The sequence below is a fragment of the Galendromus occidentalis genome, unplaced genomic scaffold (genome assembly GCF_000255335.2).
Source record: "Galendromus occidentalis unplaced genomic scaffold, Mocc_1.1 scf7180000076583, whole genome shotgun sequence".
Taxonomy (NCBI): domain Eukaryota; kingdom Metazoa; phylum Arthropoda; class Arachnida; order Mesostigmata; family Phytoseiidae; genus Galendromus; species Galendromus occidentalis.
Genome location: NW_003804572.1, coordinates 259,125 through 274,717, shown reverse-complemented (window position 1 = coordinate 274,717; position 15,593 = coordinate 259,125). Strand labels below are relative to the sequence as shown.

At 51.3% G+C, this 15,593-nt stretch overlaps 1 protein-coding gene across 1 annotated transcript; it reads right to left on the bottom strand.

Annotated features, from left to right (window-relative positions):
• Positions 1-246: 246 nt before the first annotated feature.
• Positions 247-2,521, bottom strand: ND-49 (NADH dehydrogenase (ubiquinone) 49 kDa subunit). Its single transcript, XM_018638119.1, has 6 exons — positions 2,376-2,521; positions 1,774-1,972; positions 1,316-1,670; positions 1,073-1,165; positions 707-933; positions 247-601 (listed from the first exon to the last, which is right to left on the bottom strand). The coding sequence occupies exons 1-6, from the start codon at positions 2,444-2,446 to the stop codon at positions 326-328; spliced, it is 1,221 nt and encodes a 406-aa protein (XP_018493635.1). The 5' UTR covers positions 2,447-2,521; the 3' UTR covers positions 247-325.
• Positions 2,522-15,593: the final 13,072 nt, after the last annotated feature.

Sequence of the window (15,593 nt, the reverse complement as noted above, 5' to 3'; positions counted from 1 at the left end):
GAGATTGTCTGAACTCTTCTTCTTTTTCCTGAAAACCCAGCCCCCCAACCAGAGAACCCTCTGCTCAAATCTGGAGGCGGCGGTCTCGGGTCCGATAGGCTCTCCCGGATTACTACCTCCCGTCTGCAGCTCCCTCGAACAACTCAGCAAATTCTGTAGAGACAGATACAGTGAAGAGTCTGTTGAGACTGTCTCACACCCGAGGCTGTTCAGTTGGGGCTGAACAGCAAGACGCATTGGATATTGACTCATCATTGGAAAGTTTTATTCACTTCGCTTCGCGATTCATCGGAAGCTTATAATAACTATCTAAAGAAAACAGGCTTTAACGATCAACTTCTCCGAACACGATGTCGAGCGTGCCTATGATTGCGACTATGTCTGCGAGCATGTGATTCCGACCAATGAAGTCCAAAGCGCTGAGATGAGCGAAACCCGGGGCCTTGATCTTGCACCGATAAGGTTTGCTGCTCCCGTCCGAAACCATGTAGAGTCCGAATTCGCCTTTCGGAGCTTCCACAGCTGTGTAGGTCGCTCCCGGGGGCACTTGGTACCCCTCGGAGAACAACTTGAAATGATGGATCAGCGCTTCCATCGAGGTCTGCGAATGGATTCGGCCCTTAGATTCTCGACCGTTTCCACATTATTCTCTGCCACGAATTATCACGAACTAGTATTCTCTATCAACTGGCAGCAGGAAACCCACCTTCATTTCCTCTCGACTTGGGGGACAGACTTTGTTGTCGTCGGTGCGAACCTCTCCTGAGGGCATTTTGTTGAGGCACTGCTCGATGATCCTCAAGCTCTGTCGCATTTCCTCGACGCGGCACAGATACCGATCGTAACAATCTCCCTTCTTGCCAATGGGAACGTCGAAGTCAAAGTCCTCATAGTTGTCGTAGGGTTGAGTCTTGCGCAGGTCCCACTTGATTCCTGGAGAGGCATGAGGCGATCGATCAACATGAACAGCCCTGTATGTGTTCCGTCTTCGATTCTATGACTTCCGGAGGAGAAAAATTCGAGAGTTTACGCGTGGGCGTCGCCCCTCGTTTCAGAAATAGCGTCTACTCACCGGAACCCCTCAGGATGACGCCCGAACAACCCCAGTTCAATGCGTCCTCCGCCGAGATGACGCCGATATCGACAGTTCTCTGCTTCCAGATGCGGTTTTCGGTGAGAAGATCTTCCATTTCGTCTAAACGCTCACCGTACTTCGTGGCCCAATCGTGGATGTCGTCCATGAGTCCGATCGGGATATCTTGAGAGACTCCCCCGGGCCGTACGTAAGCTGCGTGCATACGAGCACCGGAAGCCCTCTCGTAGAACTCCATCAATTTTTCACGCTCTTCGAAAAGCCAGAAGAATGGAGTCATACCGCCGATATCGAGACAGTGAGTAGTCACGCCCATGATGTGATTAAGGATGCGAGTGATTTCCGCGAAGAGTACTCGAATGTATTTCCCGCGTTTGGGAACTTCGATGTTCAGGAGTTTCTCGACCGCCAGAGAGTAGCACTGCTCGTTGCACATCATGGACACATAGTCCAATCGATCCATGTAGGGTAGAGCCTGAGTGTAGGTCTTGTACTCGATGAGTTTCTCGGTACCTCGGTGCAGCAATCCAATGTGAGGATCACAACGCACGACGGTTTCTCCTTCGAGCTGCAGGATCTGGGGAGAACGAGTTCGTCACGCCCATTCTGACGCATTTTATTCTATCTCCCATCGGAGCCGGTTAGTGGGGGAGATCATTCGAAAAAGATCGAAGACTTACCAGCCGCAACACTCCATGAGCGGCGGGATGCTGAGGACCGAAATTGATGAAGGTGTTTGAGGCTGTCCTCTCGACTTTCTCCGCCCAATGGGTATCGGACGGACTGTACTTCATGAACTTCTCACATTCTGGCATAGGGACCAAGAACTTGCCGCTCATATTCTTCACGAACTCCCTGTCGGCCCACCATCGTGCTCCCCTGTGAAGTATTCGGACAAACAGTCATCACGGTGGCCCCCGGAAAAGCCGCGTGGCTCGCTGGAGACATCTCGGCCGACAATGAGCCGCAGGCGTCCATGTGATTGGAACGGGGAACAGATGGAAAAGGAAACCTATACCGGACATGTACATCAATCAGCAGCCATAGCGCGCATCTACTCTTCGACTTGAACTATTCCTCGAGTCCGCCAATACTGCGGACACCATCGGCTCCTGAAGGGTAAACCATGACGTCTCGAATCTGCCGACTTCTGAGTCTATCCGTTTAGCGATGATGTCTCTACGCAGACACTGCTTTGTTTAGATGTCTCGTCCTCTAGGTCACAGAAGGAGGCAGATTGAGCATCCCCAGCGTTGTTCCTGGGCCGAGTCCCGTGACTTGCCTTGTGTTCCCGCTGGACACCGTGAACCACTGGTTGCCGTTCTGGAGGAGCTTAGAAGCGGATCGAAACATTGTGGCTCCTTCTTTATATTCGCCTCGAAGGCCGATCTTGGTCTGTTGTTGTTCCTCCTGGCCAACACCGTGTCGGAGTACAAACCGACGGCCGCGCGTGGCGCGAAGGTTTGAATTTGACACAGACACCGAAAGCCATCAAATCTGAAAAGGATCGAGATCGACGATGGCTCTTCTGTTTGGAGGATCGTTCCGCCAAGCCTCATCGCTTTGCGATCGATAGGATACATATAGGATATTCGTAGGAGGTCCAACGCTGAGGAGACCAGGATAAGGCAGATCGGAGCCACTTTGTCAATGGAATCCTATCCGAGCAGATGAGCTCGGAGAAAATGACAGAATATCCACGCAGAAATCAGTTTGGAACTGCCTATCGGATGAGCTTTCTACAGCCAATCTGGGAGGGACGAGATCAGGTAGCGGCCTACCGTGCCAGGATGAGAATCGAGCCTCTTTGGTCGATTGAGCAGATGAGGATTTTCGGAAGTTCTCTCGCTGTTCGTTCGTCTCGTCAACGAAGCCTGGTCGACCACGGTCGAGGGTCCCATGCACTACACCACAAGCGGGATTGAGCGAACCTCCTGAGCCAGAATATCGTCATGCAAACCACCGACGGGATTTCCGCTCAGGAAGACTATCTCCCGCCCGGACGCAGTCCTCCGTCGGGGGGAATCTCGAGGTCGAGCCTTTCTGTTATTAGTTCTTTTAGCCAGCGGGGTAGTTCTTTTAGCCACAACCTGGGCCACAGATCTCGGACTCGATGGCGGATGTCGTTTCTCTAATGGTTCCACGCAGAACTCTCTCACTGAGGTTGCCGCTCACGATTGGGGGATAGTTTAGGATAAAGCCATCATCACCGAGTGACTGGCTTATCCCTGCTCCCCATGCCCTAGACTTGAAATTGTGCAATAGGAACTCCGGCCGGGCAATCTATTCTTCTCCAATGGACCATGCGTGATGGAGTTTTGAGGAGCGTTTTTGGGTATGAGTATGACCGACGACCACAAGAGGCCCTTTGGGAAACCCTTCTATTGGAATGCCTGTTTCGATGGCGTCATGAAGCCTTGACGCTTCAAGGGAGGCACGCGTAAAAATCCAAAATCACATTTGTTATCTTTTTTCACTTCCCATTGTTCGAAGGAAGCTCACCTGATGCTCGCTTCTGCTGCGCGGTGTGCAATTAGTCGCTGTTTCGTCTCTAATTCTCTTAACTTTCTCGTGCTCCATTTCTTTGGACATGCACCTCTCGCTACAGAAAAAAAAATGGGATCAATAGCGAGGCTATGGCGATCAACTCGGACAACTGTTCTTGAGAGAAGATCGATTGTTGGAGTTCCAGAGCCTGTGATCCCATTGGAAAAAAGATTATCTAGATAAAGCGTGTTCATCGGTGCGTCTAATTAAAGACGTCGAATCACACGAGCGAATCGCTCATATGCGAAACGACGTCTTCGGATTACAAAATCAAGAAGATAGGTACTCGGCAAAATCAGGCAGCGGGAAGGTCGTAAAGTTACACCTCCTCCCTCCTCCGAAGCGTCGTAAGCATACGTAATCCTTTTCGGTGTATTCATCAGGTCGAATGATCACCTTCACGAAGAGCCCCTCCGTCGAATTACTCCCCGTTCGCATCCACGAGGGGACTCTGCGCCGAAAAAGAGCAAACAGGTTCCTCCCGGATTCCGCCGCCCACTTTTCACATGATGTCAGCATCACGGCGCAAGTTTCAATATCCCGGGGGAATTATTTGGAAACAAATCGAAATCGGAGGGAAAGTGCTTTTTGGGTCGTAGACCGGGAGATCGAGTGAAGTTATCACTATTCGTGGAAAACGGCGTCTTTTGTTCGATCCGGCTTGCTTGCTTGTAACCCACATGGACGATATCCTTCACTGATGCGACTCGTCTCGATGGCATTTTGAAGCACAAATGCGAATGGCTTATAGTAGCTCATCACCAAGCGGACATTGTAGTTCATTGTTGAGAGTTGGAGAACCGCTGTGAGTTTCGGCCTCGCGAGGATCGCTCCATATTAAATGATATGGGGGCGACGTCGGGAAGTCTGTTTGTCACTTTCGAATGTTCGTCATCCGGCGCCGCTTCGAAGGAAAGTCGTATACGCGCCTCTGAATCATATTGCGATAAAATTAGGGGTTGCACAATCTGTGTTGTTCATATGTTTATCGGAAGATGATCTCGTCATGGATCATTATTCACTCTCGTTTGGAACATCGGCAGTAAAACACAAACGGTGAGAAGAACTGGGATGATACGGAGTGGCATATTACTATTATTCTCAGAGGCTGTCATCATGGTTGAAGTTATTCTTTGCCGACTATCCCTGCGCTGCTTGCATTGCTCCATCAGTTGCTTCCATCAATTTGTCTCTGGCACGAACAATTCCATCAAAAACAGTAGGTTCGTCCTCAAATATCATTTCAGTCAATCGGGGCCCTGATGCGATGGAACAAGGCGTCGTCGGTTATCTCATACTCCCGCGCATCAGCTTGCGGGCCTGCATATCATCTCATGTAGATTCGCTCTATCTACATTGACATCATAAAATGACCACGGAGCGAGCGGAAGGCCGCGGATTCGAATCCGGCACCTGGGTTTTCTGAGGGTGGTGTTTTCATTGTACGGGGTGGGAGTGGATTTCCCAGATCTTCGCCATCTCTCACCGCGCGTCGAACCCTCACGTCATCTCTCGGCAGGACCGGGGAGAAGCGGAGGGAGCAGAGCACAAACTATGGAACCGTCGCCCAAGCGAGCTACAGAGAGTTCGAGTTGATCCGAGAAGGTATCTGTTATCTTTCAGACTCTATATGTTGCACGTCCTCGATACGTTTGTGTACGTTGATCCGGGCATCTTCGGCTCGTCGTTTGCCGAGGTTTCCTCGCAGAGATCAGAGTGGATATACTCGTCTCACTCGACCCGACCGGCTCGACTTCGAGCCGCCGCTTCGCCTCCGGATGTGAATAATTGTCCTGCCCCCTCAACTCTGGCTTCAGGTGATTCCGATCCAATCTGATTCCGGCCGAAGATAACCTGCCGTTTCAACACCTCATATACGGGCACTGCAAATGAACTATCTCACATCGAGTCTCTGAAGTGATATAACCGTGTCCTGATGACCTCGGGTGACATGATCGAGTCTTAGATCTTGTCGGGTGCAGAATCAAGGGGATTCCTTACTTGGGTGGAGAAAAGTTGAGGGTGATGCATGTGATCGAGTGAGATGTAATCGATCTCGTACTGTATTCAGCATCACAACGTGCTCATTATGGCGAATCGTTCCTCCGAGTCTGGCTCCTGAGTCCGGAATCAGACTCGTACGAGGGCGTAGATTCGGAGTCGGGTTCATCATCCTCACCGAGACCAAAAGGAAAGCAGACAAATGACGCGGGAAACACGATTCGGCCCTGTCTCCTCATTGGATCGGTGCTGCGTGCCGCTCTATACCCGCTGCTACACCGAGACCGAGGTGTCGAGCTCGGTGACGGCCGTGAACTTTCCCTGTAACGGAAAACCAGACAAAAGTGAAGAACGAAAGAAGCTGCCGATGGGAATGTTTGAGCTTCCGACAGCTCAAGAAGCCCAAATCTTCAATTGCGCGTATCTTTTCCGCTCAAAGGTGTCGCACGACGCTCTTATTCTCATCGATATCCCATTTACATTGACAGCCGCGAGAAATCATCCGCTAATCATGACGACTCGAGCGGCCACAAGGGTAGAGAAGCGCTGATGGAAACAAACGGAGTCTCAATCCTGCTCCAAGAGGGGTCAGCGTATCGTCAAATTTCACGACGATTCCCTCGGAATTCGGGGAATATTTCCGGGATCTTGAACTAACCGTCACTGACGCTCGACGTCCTCCCGGCGAGGTGAATGATGAGGTAGTGATACAATTAAAGTTACATAACATTATTACCTAATTATCCTCATCAGAAGTCTATCGTCCCTGAGTATTCACTCTCAGGAGACAGGAGTTGTCCGAGTCTTCGATGGTCATTTTCATCCCTCTTCACTCAGGGACGATAGTCGGGATCAGAAATGAACTCTCGTTGCCAGGAGGCTCATATTCCACTATTCTACTCAATCCTGAACAGGCTCGTGATAATAGGTCATCGAATCGCGCCTGGTGTTCGTATGCACTCGAATTAAATGGGACTGCTCCGCTTCCCCATGGTCGGAGCGGGGGATCCATGCCAGATACAGCGGGAATCGTCTCTTCGAACTCGAATCGCGCAATCAATATCCCAGTATGTGAGTTGGCGCTGAGTCACAATGGAAACGGGCAGCATGCTCCGTCGCTTCTAGAAAGTTTGTCTTTCGCTTGAATAGTAGCGTACTTTGCTATGTATAGAGCGAAGAAGGTGAGAAGGTCCGACATCTAGCGGGACTTCACTCTTCTAGACCAACAGACGAACCGCGTGCAGTGGACTTTGACGACGCGCTTTTTCTTCTTGCCGGCATCTAAGAAAGGGGGTTTTTCAGCTCAGCTCGATGCCGAGATGTTGCCCGTCATAAGCGACTTGGAGTTCCTCACGACACTGTTGGGGGTCCCGAATCACTCTCGTTGAATAGCCGTTCGCCATCAGTGATTTGTGTACAGGATCGACCATCTACTTCGGACTCCATTCGGATTTAACCACCAAAATGGGTAAGACCGGCCCGTCGCGAATCATGTACCACTGTAAGGTCGCTCGCTAATCGACCGGTGCACCATTTCGATGAGAAAATTCGGTATCTAAGCATTTGAATCCATTGACTTCTTAAATAATTCACCGAGATGACGCCGATTCCACGTATGTCGTCGACCGGCGCCGGCTTGAGCTCAGGCCTGATTATTATGCGTTGGTCGTCCGGCTAATCCTTTGATTGGTGTGGATCACTCGCGTACCTCGACTTTCGGGATTGAGAGCTGTGGCAACCCAATCATGGGAGGACTCTCGATGGAATTGAGGAATACGTGAGCTCGCTGCTCTCTCGCAACATAGACGAGTTTTTTTCCTCGGAGATCCCTGTCTCTTTGGGACTCTTGAATTTTAGAGGCATGATGGAATACGACTTGGTGACTAATACCGCGTGAGCGAGCAAGACCGAAATTCCGATAGTGCATAGTCCCCGTGTCAACCCGTGTAAGAGTGATGAGCTAGCGGAACGGTACGGGGATTTGTTTGAGTCGCTCCAAAATCTTCGCGGCATCGCTATCTTCAGATCGATGAGCTGTCTCGTATCATTCTGTCGCAGGCCTCTCCTCGGGGTGAGGAAGTGTGCTGAACTGCGTGTACAGAGCGGTACGGCTCTTCCTCTAGCGGATAGATCCGAATAGTTGACCTGCGTACTCTGTCTGACCAATGGAAGGGGGTGTTCGCGGATAATTTGCCGGAGTTCTCCCTCCGCGTCAGTGGAGGAAATGCACCACTCTGTCGATTCTTTCCGATAGGGAGTTTTTCCACTGCGATCTGAGATAATTTGTGGGCGCGTAAAGGCTCGGCGCGGCGTTCAATTACGTCCCCATCTCGCGGAGCTCCGAATGGCGGCGGAGAGGCGTCGCATGGATACGCTCCATCCGATATCCCTGCGGAGAGTTGAGTTTCTTCGGCGTGGCGGTCGGAAGAGTTGCCTCACTAGTCCGAGTCATTTCCCGCTGGGCCCTCAGTCAAGCGAATTCGGGTTACAGTACCGGTTACTGTCGCTGAGAAAGCCGGAAAGATTTGTCGCCACCAGACTCGACCATTCCCTCGACCGGGACGATGCTCGATCGAGAATCGTCGTGGGTGCTCCGCGTGCCCTAGCTGCGACGGAGCTCCCGCGAGCGGTGAGTGCCACAGCGAAACTGATGCAAAAAAGAAGAAAAGAGTCAGTGTGATCCTAGCAAGTCCGGACTGCAACCCTGCCATTGAGCATCGCTCACACCGACCGCTAGCCCAGGAGCGCAAGTTCATCTAATTCCGTGCAGATCCAAGCATAACGTTTCGGCAACGTCAGATGCCATAATCGTTGACGCCGACAACCAACATCAAGTTTGTTTTGTCTTCTTCTCCATACGAGAAGATCCATCGCAAAGTTTGCTCGTTCGTCCGTCTCTTCGTTCGTTCCACTCGATGATCCACTGATTCTGAACGGTTCGGCTAACTGATTTGCTGAAATTTCATCGCCACTTACGCAACCACTGTCTCACCGCCTCCCCGCCGTCAGTGATCGCCATCCCGACCACCGAGAACGTCACTGCAATTCTTCCCATCGGCGAACATCAACAAAGATGAGGATCTTCCGATATTCCTTCCACGAGCGTTCATCATTCAATAATGCGTCGGCGATCGTTTCACGTTGAATCAAGCGAACGACTTGGAGTTCGGCGTTTTTTTTTGCGTCCCTCTTTGTTTGGATTCTCCGTTCCCGTTCTGTTGACCAAGCAGACGTTGACAAGGCAGCTCGACAGTTGGCGAGACCCGATTTTTTCCATCGGTATTTCTTGAGAAGGATCTGGCGGAAGCTGACAACCAGAGAAAAAGGGTCCTTTCGCCTGAGAGAAACCGTCTGGCGCCTTAATCGCAGAAGTTGAGGAAGCATTGAATCCTACGATGGTTGCGGTGACGGCTCGGACGGCATCAAAAGCGCATCAAACAAAAGAGATAATTATAAAAATCTGGAAAGCAGCCACAAGGTCAGAGCATTGTCTCGCGTCGAATGCCCCTCCGTATTTTTTTGAAAGTCGATTTCTGGGACGGGAAGCGAATCCAAGGGTTCGATATGGTGTTCTTCCTCGGCGATCACTTTCATGAGAGGAGCACAGTCTTTCCCCCAGGACCCTACTCCCTCCGAAAAATGGAATCGGAAGCACTCGCTCTGGAGACTCCCCTCTCGAAGGAACTCTCAGGGAGTAGCCCGAGCGATTCAGATTCAGAACGAGCGACGATCATCCGCTCGAAGAGTTGCCTTGAACCGCGTGGTCTAGATTTTCGAAAAATGACAATGCTCGTGCGTTCGCTGGCAGCGTTTATAACAGAATCGACCCGACAGGATATCCTCATTACTTTTGTTCATTCCGATGAGGCCGTGAATGATCGTCGGCGGCGTCAGGAAAGCTGCTCAAGAGCATCAATGATATTCAGCCGATAAACTCACCTCTGTTTATCGGATTGTATTTGTTGTTCAAGCTGTCGTTCGGATGCTCGAAAAGATCGATTGAATCGTATTTCCTGATCGCCCGTATCCGATCAGACAAACATGAACGGACCGTCATATGGCTGTCAGAAAACGAGAGTCTTCCGAAAACCTGAGCGATCAGATCGATTGAAGCGGGTTCAAAGCTCTGAGCGGAGTCTTCAAAAGTTGTCAAAGCTCTTTGAGGATCCGGCAACTTTCCCACATTGTGACGAGCGAGTGTTCACACAATACGAAGTGAAGACCGATCTCCGCCCTTGCTCCAGGTTGCGTGACCCGATAACCCATCAAACGATGATTACCCTGAGTAAGAATCTAGCGTCGAGGTTGCAGAGATCTTCAAAGGTCAAGAGAGCTCTACTGCTGACACAGCCCTCCGGATCGGGATGATTTATTACGATACGCAATCAAAATGGCGCCATAGTGCGGAATACGCATCCTACCCTCCGGAGGCTTCTTCCTTCCGAGAGTATAAGATGCGCGAGACCTATTCGAGGGGGAAGGTTTCGCCTCAGTGGCTCGAATTCCGTCAGAGTACCACTCCCCTCGGATGTTCGGGATTCGGCAGGATTAATGCGAGAATCGGACGCCGGCCAAGCGAATGCTCTGAGTGAAAAGTGTCCCGCAACTAAGGGATAATCTTGTCCGTCCTGATGGTTCCTCTTTCGGACGCATTCTGAGAGAAACAGGGAATCGGCGATCCGCGAGTTGGAGATGGGCTTCGGACTAGGAACTAAATTCACTCCCGCAAGGCGATATTGATATCGTTGGGATAGGGATGAATCGATGCCAAGCGTGGAAGTTCTCAGAAAGATGCCGTGGCTCAGTATCTCTCTCTTTACATTCCCTCGCTTGCCTATCGCTCGCCCCCCATCCAATGTTTGTCCCTCAACGCTAGCTGTCGTCTATCTTCTGCTCCAGTTCACACAAGAACGAGGAAGAGAGTTGTCGGCTTCGAGACAACGAAAGCGAATTCAATCAAGCGAAGTATACGACCGAAAGACGACGTCACAAGGACACACATCCGCACGACACCACGTGCGCAAACTTCGGCCCCTCGGACGACACCGTAACTTCCGACCGGATTCCACCACCGTACGACAATCTTCTGTCTCCGCAGGGGCTTCCTTCAATCGGAATCGAGTTGAAACGTCGGCCTCGAGGTCGAGGAAGTAGAACGCTTCCAGTCCAATGCATTGTCCCCGAGGATTTTCAGTCAGCGGCTACTTTTCCATTGATGGTCTTTGAACTTTGTTTGACTGTCAAGGGCTTAATCGCTCGCGGGTCGCTTCTCTTTCATTGTGAAGTTCCGTTTCTCCTTAAGGCTAATCTTTCCCGTTAGTGATGACGGAAGGTGACATTTCACTCAAGGTGTGAAACCTCCACCATTGAACTCCCGAATGTATGAAAAGTTCTCGAGAGAAGATATCGAACGGAAGAATCCAGGCGCAACGCCGAGGGAAGGCGCGGGAGCCGACCGAACCCTCATGATCCCATCGGTACGAGAAAGTGAAATATTTCGCCCGCTTCGCGCCCGCAGTTCTCTTGCGAAAATCTCTGCGAGAACTCATCTGATCAATGTCCAAGTTGAAGTCGCTGCCCGCAGGTGAAGATGCGTTCGTGGGATCTAGCGCAACTCTAGTCTTCACAAAAACCCGCGCTTCGACCCGGCGGCTCCGTATAGCCCCTGTCTGTTGCAAATGCAAAGAATTAGGAAATGCAGCCTTTCTCGTCACCGCAGAGTTCATGTACTCGGAAGCGGTCCGAGTAAGAGGGAGCACGATCCTAAAAAACACCCCGGGACAGTGCTTCGTTCAAGTTCCAAGGCTGTGGCATGAGACCGTATCGAAACATGCAAGTCGACAGTTATTCCGTCGTTGTTCGGAGAACGACTTTGCCCTGGGAAGAGATACCGTGAACTGTCGCCCTGACGGGAGCGAAGAAATCTGTGTAAGTCGCGAGGCACCGAAATGACGGAGTCGCGGTGTGTCGCTCGAGAAGACCGATTCATTGTTAACTTCGGTAGAAATGAAACAATTAGCGGCCGATTCATTCTCCCTCGGGTGACGCAAGTCGGCTAGGCTTCGTCGACTCGTCAGTGTTAGTTAGTCAAGGTGAACTCATGGGATCCGAGAAGAATTCCGAAGAAGATGTCCATAGTTTCATTAGTGAACGGCTACCTCCAGCGTTTCCGTCTCGCCTCTGTAACCAATGAATTACTATACGGGCCGGCCGACCGACCGACCGACCGGCCGGCGAGCCACCGACGGACAGATGATCGGCGCATAGACGGACACTGAACCGAATAAACGACAAGTAGACAGAGACTGGCTGAGAAAAGTACGGTGAGCGACTCCGACACAAGCAGCATCACGAACGACGCCGCCGATCTCCGTCGACGTCGGCACTCATTGGCGAGAAGGATCAGTCGTTACCACAGTCGCCACCGCCTCATCATGATTCCTTTATTCGTTTTCTTGATCTACTCTTGTCTCTGCTTCTCCTCCGAGGAACCTTAGTTCGCTGCCGTCATCTAACACGACGCGCAGCTCCAAGTAAAGAAGCACCCGACCAACCGAGCGAGCGAGCAAGCAAGCGATCAGCGGCGTCACCAGTGCGTTAAGGACTTGCCGGCCGATATCCAGTCCGCTCACCGAAGTTCGCATAGCATACTCGGCATGAAACAATAACCGTACGATATTCAAGCGTAGCAGATGGTCTATTTCATTGACAAGCTTTGTCGACGATCGTCGATCCGCTGCTGTTTAGAGCCTAAGTGAAGAGCTTTGACTGGATTAGCGACTTCATTCTACACACCTGATTCCCCAGTCGCTTCGAAACTAAGTCATCTTGAAATAGGGACTAGAGAAGGGTGGGGGGCTCATCGCTCATGAATACAGATAGCATCCGAGCAGGTGCTCCGTGATCCCGTGTTGTGAAACTGCTAAGGAACAAAATCCTCAAAGGCCGTTTTGAGGGAAATCGCTCCTGAGGCGAGCTCAGATTCCTGCCAAGAGCGGTCGTCCTCCCTCGGAGCCACCGGAGAGAGGTCAAGTGCTTCGGAGGATCATCCATGACTGAGTCTAGCTGCAATTTTCGAAATATTCCTCGGCTGCTACCCACGAACGGGATAGACGAGAGAGTCGAGAACACTCCGATCGGGACTTCCGACGAAGCAGCGGGGAGCGGAATAGCGCAACTTGAAAAACATGGAAAAACGCCCAGGTCATGGTCTTCGTTCAGGACACACTGGACATTAGATTATTTGGGATCATGAATATCTGGGATTGGACGAGATCGCAGTCGCTAAAGGCTTTCCCGAAGCTTCTTTTCACGAGGAGCGTAACCCCCTTCCCCCCACCTATATCAATCATGTGCCGAAAATTCTCCCCGTGTTGCGGGACTGACCACTGACTGAGACTTCGAGCGTAACGGAGGATGGCCTGGTGCAGAAGTAGTCTTCAAGGAGGGAGTCTCATGCACGGGAATCCCCCGCCGTATTCGTCTATGGTCTAATAGACCGTGGGCATTACTGAACTAGTAAGACATAATTAGCTGTTCCGCAAGTGCCTATCGACGAGCACGTGAGTAACAGAACAGTTTCTGCTTTCGTTGCGGCTTGAGGTGCAGAGCGTTTGTATTTTTCTGGCGGCGGTTGCTTTACGTGGAGCACGCGTTCGCCGTGAGCGCTGCTGGGTGAGGGATAACAGTAACAGCCCAGGAAAGGGGAGCTTCAGAGCTCATCACTGTAGCACCACAGATGGTCCACGCCCTTAGCGCGGAGCAGAGGGGAGACGAACGGGATGACAACGAACGTCATCACGTACTCTAGAAGATAGCAGCATCATAGTGTCAATCGATTGTATTTGGTTGAGTGTGCTCATTCGAAAAAGTTCAATTTCGACCAACAACGGATTTCCGATCGAAGTTTTCGCGGTTTTGCTCAAACTTTCTGCGTGGTGTCCCTCCTCCCTAAGTTCTCGCTCAGGAGCCCGCCAGAATACGAAAGGTAGGCCTTAGGTGGAGATGAGGATGCGCTCACTCCGGATGTGACGAGAGCACGGCTTCCGGCTAGGCAGTTGCTACAACGCTCCGCCCGCTGACGGGGGTCGGCTTGATTTTGAAACTACTTCTTTAGACTCCCGCCCATACTTAACTCCCCTGAGAACGTCTTTGGATTTCGATGACGCTTTTCGCGGTGGGTGCTAGTAATTGTTGAGGATCGTCAATTTATATGCTGAGAAATCATCCGTGCAATCTACTAGCTTGAAAATCACTTACGCCTTCTGTTTAGTCGAGAGGACGCGGAACTTTCTCTCGCAATTTGGGACACTCCCACTACGACGCACAGAGTTCGGAAGCAGAAAAAAACGGTTATCGCTGAAAAACCCATCCCTTCTCGCGGGTCCAAATGTTTGGATATGGGCTTCATATTATAAGTTCTGTGACTCCGCGGACCATTGTGGTCCCCGGCGGGCATGAGAACACGAGAAGATGAACTCGAGAATCGAGTTCGAGCTTCTCATTGATAAAAAAAAAAAATTTTCTCTGGAGCCTGAGCTCCGGCGAGAAGGTTCTTCTCGGGAGCAAAAATGTGTCAAAAGAGCCGCGTTGCGAACAAGCGTCGCGTTATTCCATGGTTGGGGAGGATGCCTCGGATCGACTGCGTCGCGCGTTTGATTCCAAAATGAGACGGCTGCCACGGCCCAACGAGTCCCGTTGAAGCTTGGCGTTCAAACCTTGTATAGAGAACGATCGGCAGAAAAACATGTTTGTGGAATCTTGCGGAGGATTATGCCCGAAGAATCGGAAGCCCGATCCCTGGCATCCTTTCCCAGACTGAGATTCGCTCATGTATCAAAAGCAAGCTGTTCACATATGGGAGGCGGGGTCGGGAATCGTGAACGCGGCTACTGCCCCAGAGCTTAGCCACTCAGTCTTCGGCAGGCGACATCGATTCTGCGCTCTAAAACCTTTTCAACTCTCATGCTGGATGTAGTAATTGGGAAAAATCGCGATTCTCTCTTGTCGAGGTCAAGTTCGACGTTGGGGCGTTTCTGGGCGGACCACGTCGGAGGAATTGAGTTCCGAATCCCTCAGGCAGTGCCCGAGCCCTCCGCGATCTCGGACTTTCTGCGGAAAACATCTATCGAGTCGATCACACCTCGAATACGATCGGAGCCAGCTTCAAGCAGGAAGACTCGATGATCCGCAACTCGGCGTATCATTCAGTTATATGAACTCGACGACTGACAAGCGGTCGGTTCTGTTCTCCGCGGTCGGCAGTGCGCTTGTTCTTTCTGTCTGGCTGGCTGGCTTGGTCGACTGGCTGCTTGGCTAGTCAGTAACGACTGACGCTGAAGCTAATGGAGGGTCAGTGGCCTCTCTCTTTGACCAAATGATGTGAGCGTAGAGCATATTCGCAACGTTCTACGAGCACTGGGGTTACGTTTGATGATTTTCGCAACTCTTATTGTGTTCGGCTGGTCCGTAGTCCGCGAAAAATATGCTCGACAATTACACATTTGTGTTTCCTCTGTTTTCATTCGGACGAGTCGTGTTACAGAAAACTCGTGATCGCCGGATTATCCAGAAATTAATCATTCCCGCTGTCGTGCAGCGAAGCCACAACTCATCGCGTCCGAATGATACACTAAAGACACCTTTCTGTATATGCATTGGGGAGAAGGGGGAAGTCTCTATATTTTCGATTTCGAGAGTAGCAATCTCCTCGCCCTGGGGCAGCTCCCGCGCTCCTTGCGCGACCCGCATGACGGGCTGGGTCCACGATCTTCATTTCCGAATCGCAATGCGTGGCATACCAAGGGTCGGACGACTTGTTTCCCACTGTCGGCACGAGGTGATCGTCTCGAGACTTGAATCGGTTATTTCGATGAAAGTTTCGGTTCATTAAAAATGGCGTTGCGTCGATAGCCCAGCCCCGAAATCCCCGCCGGGATTACTCGACGATAGG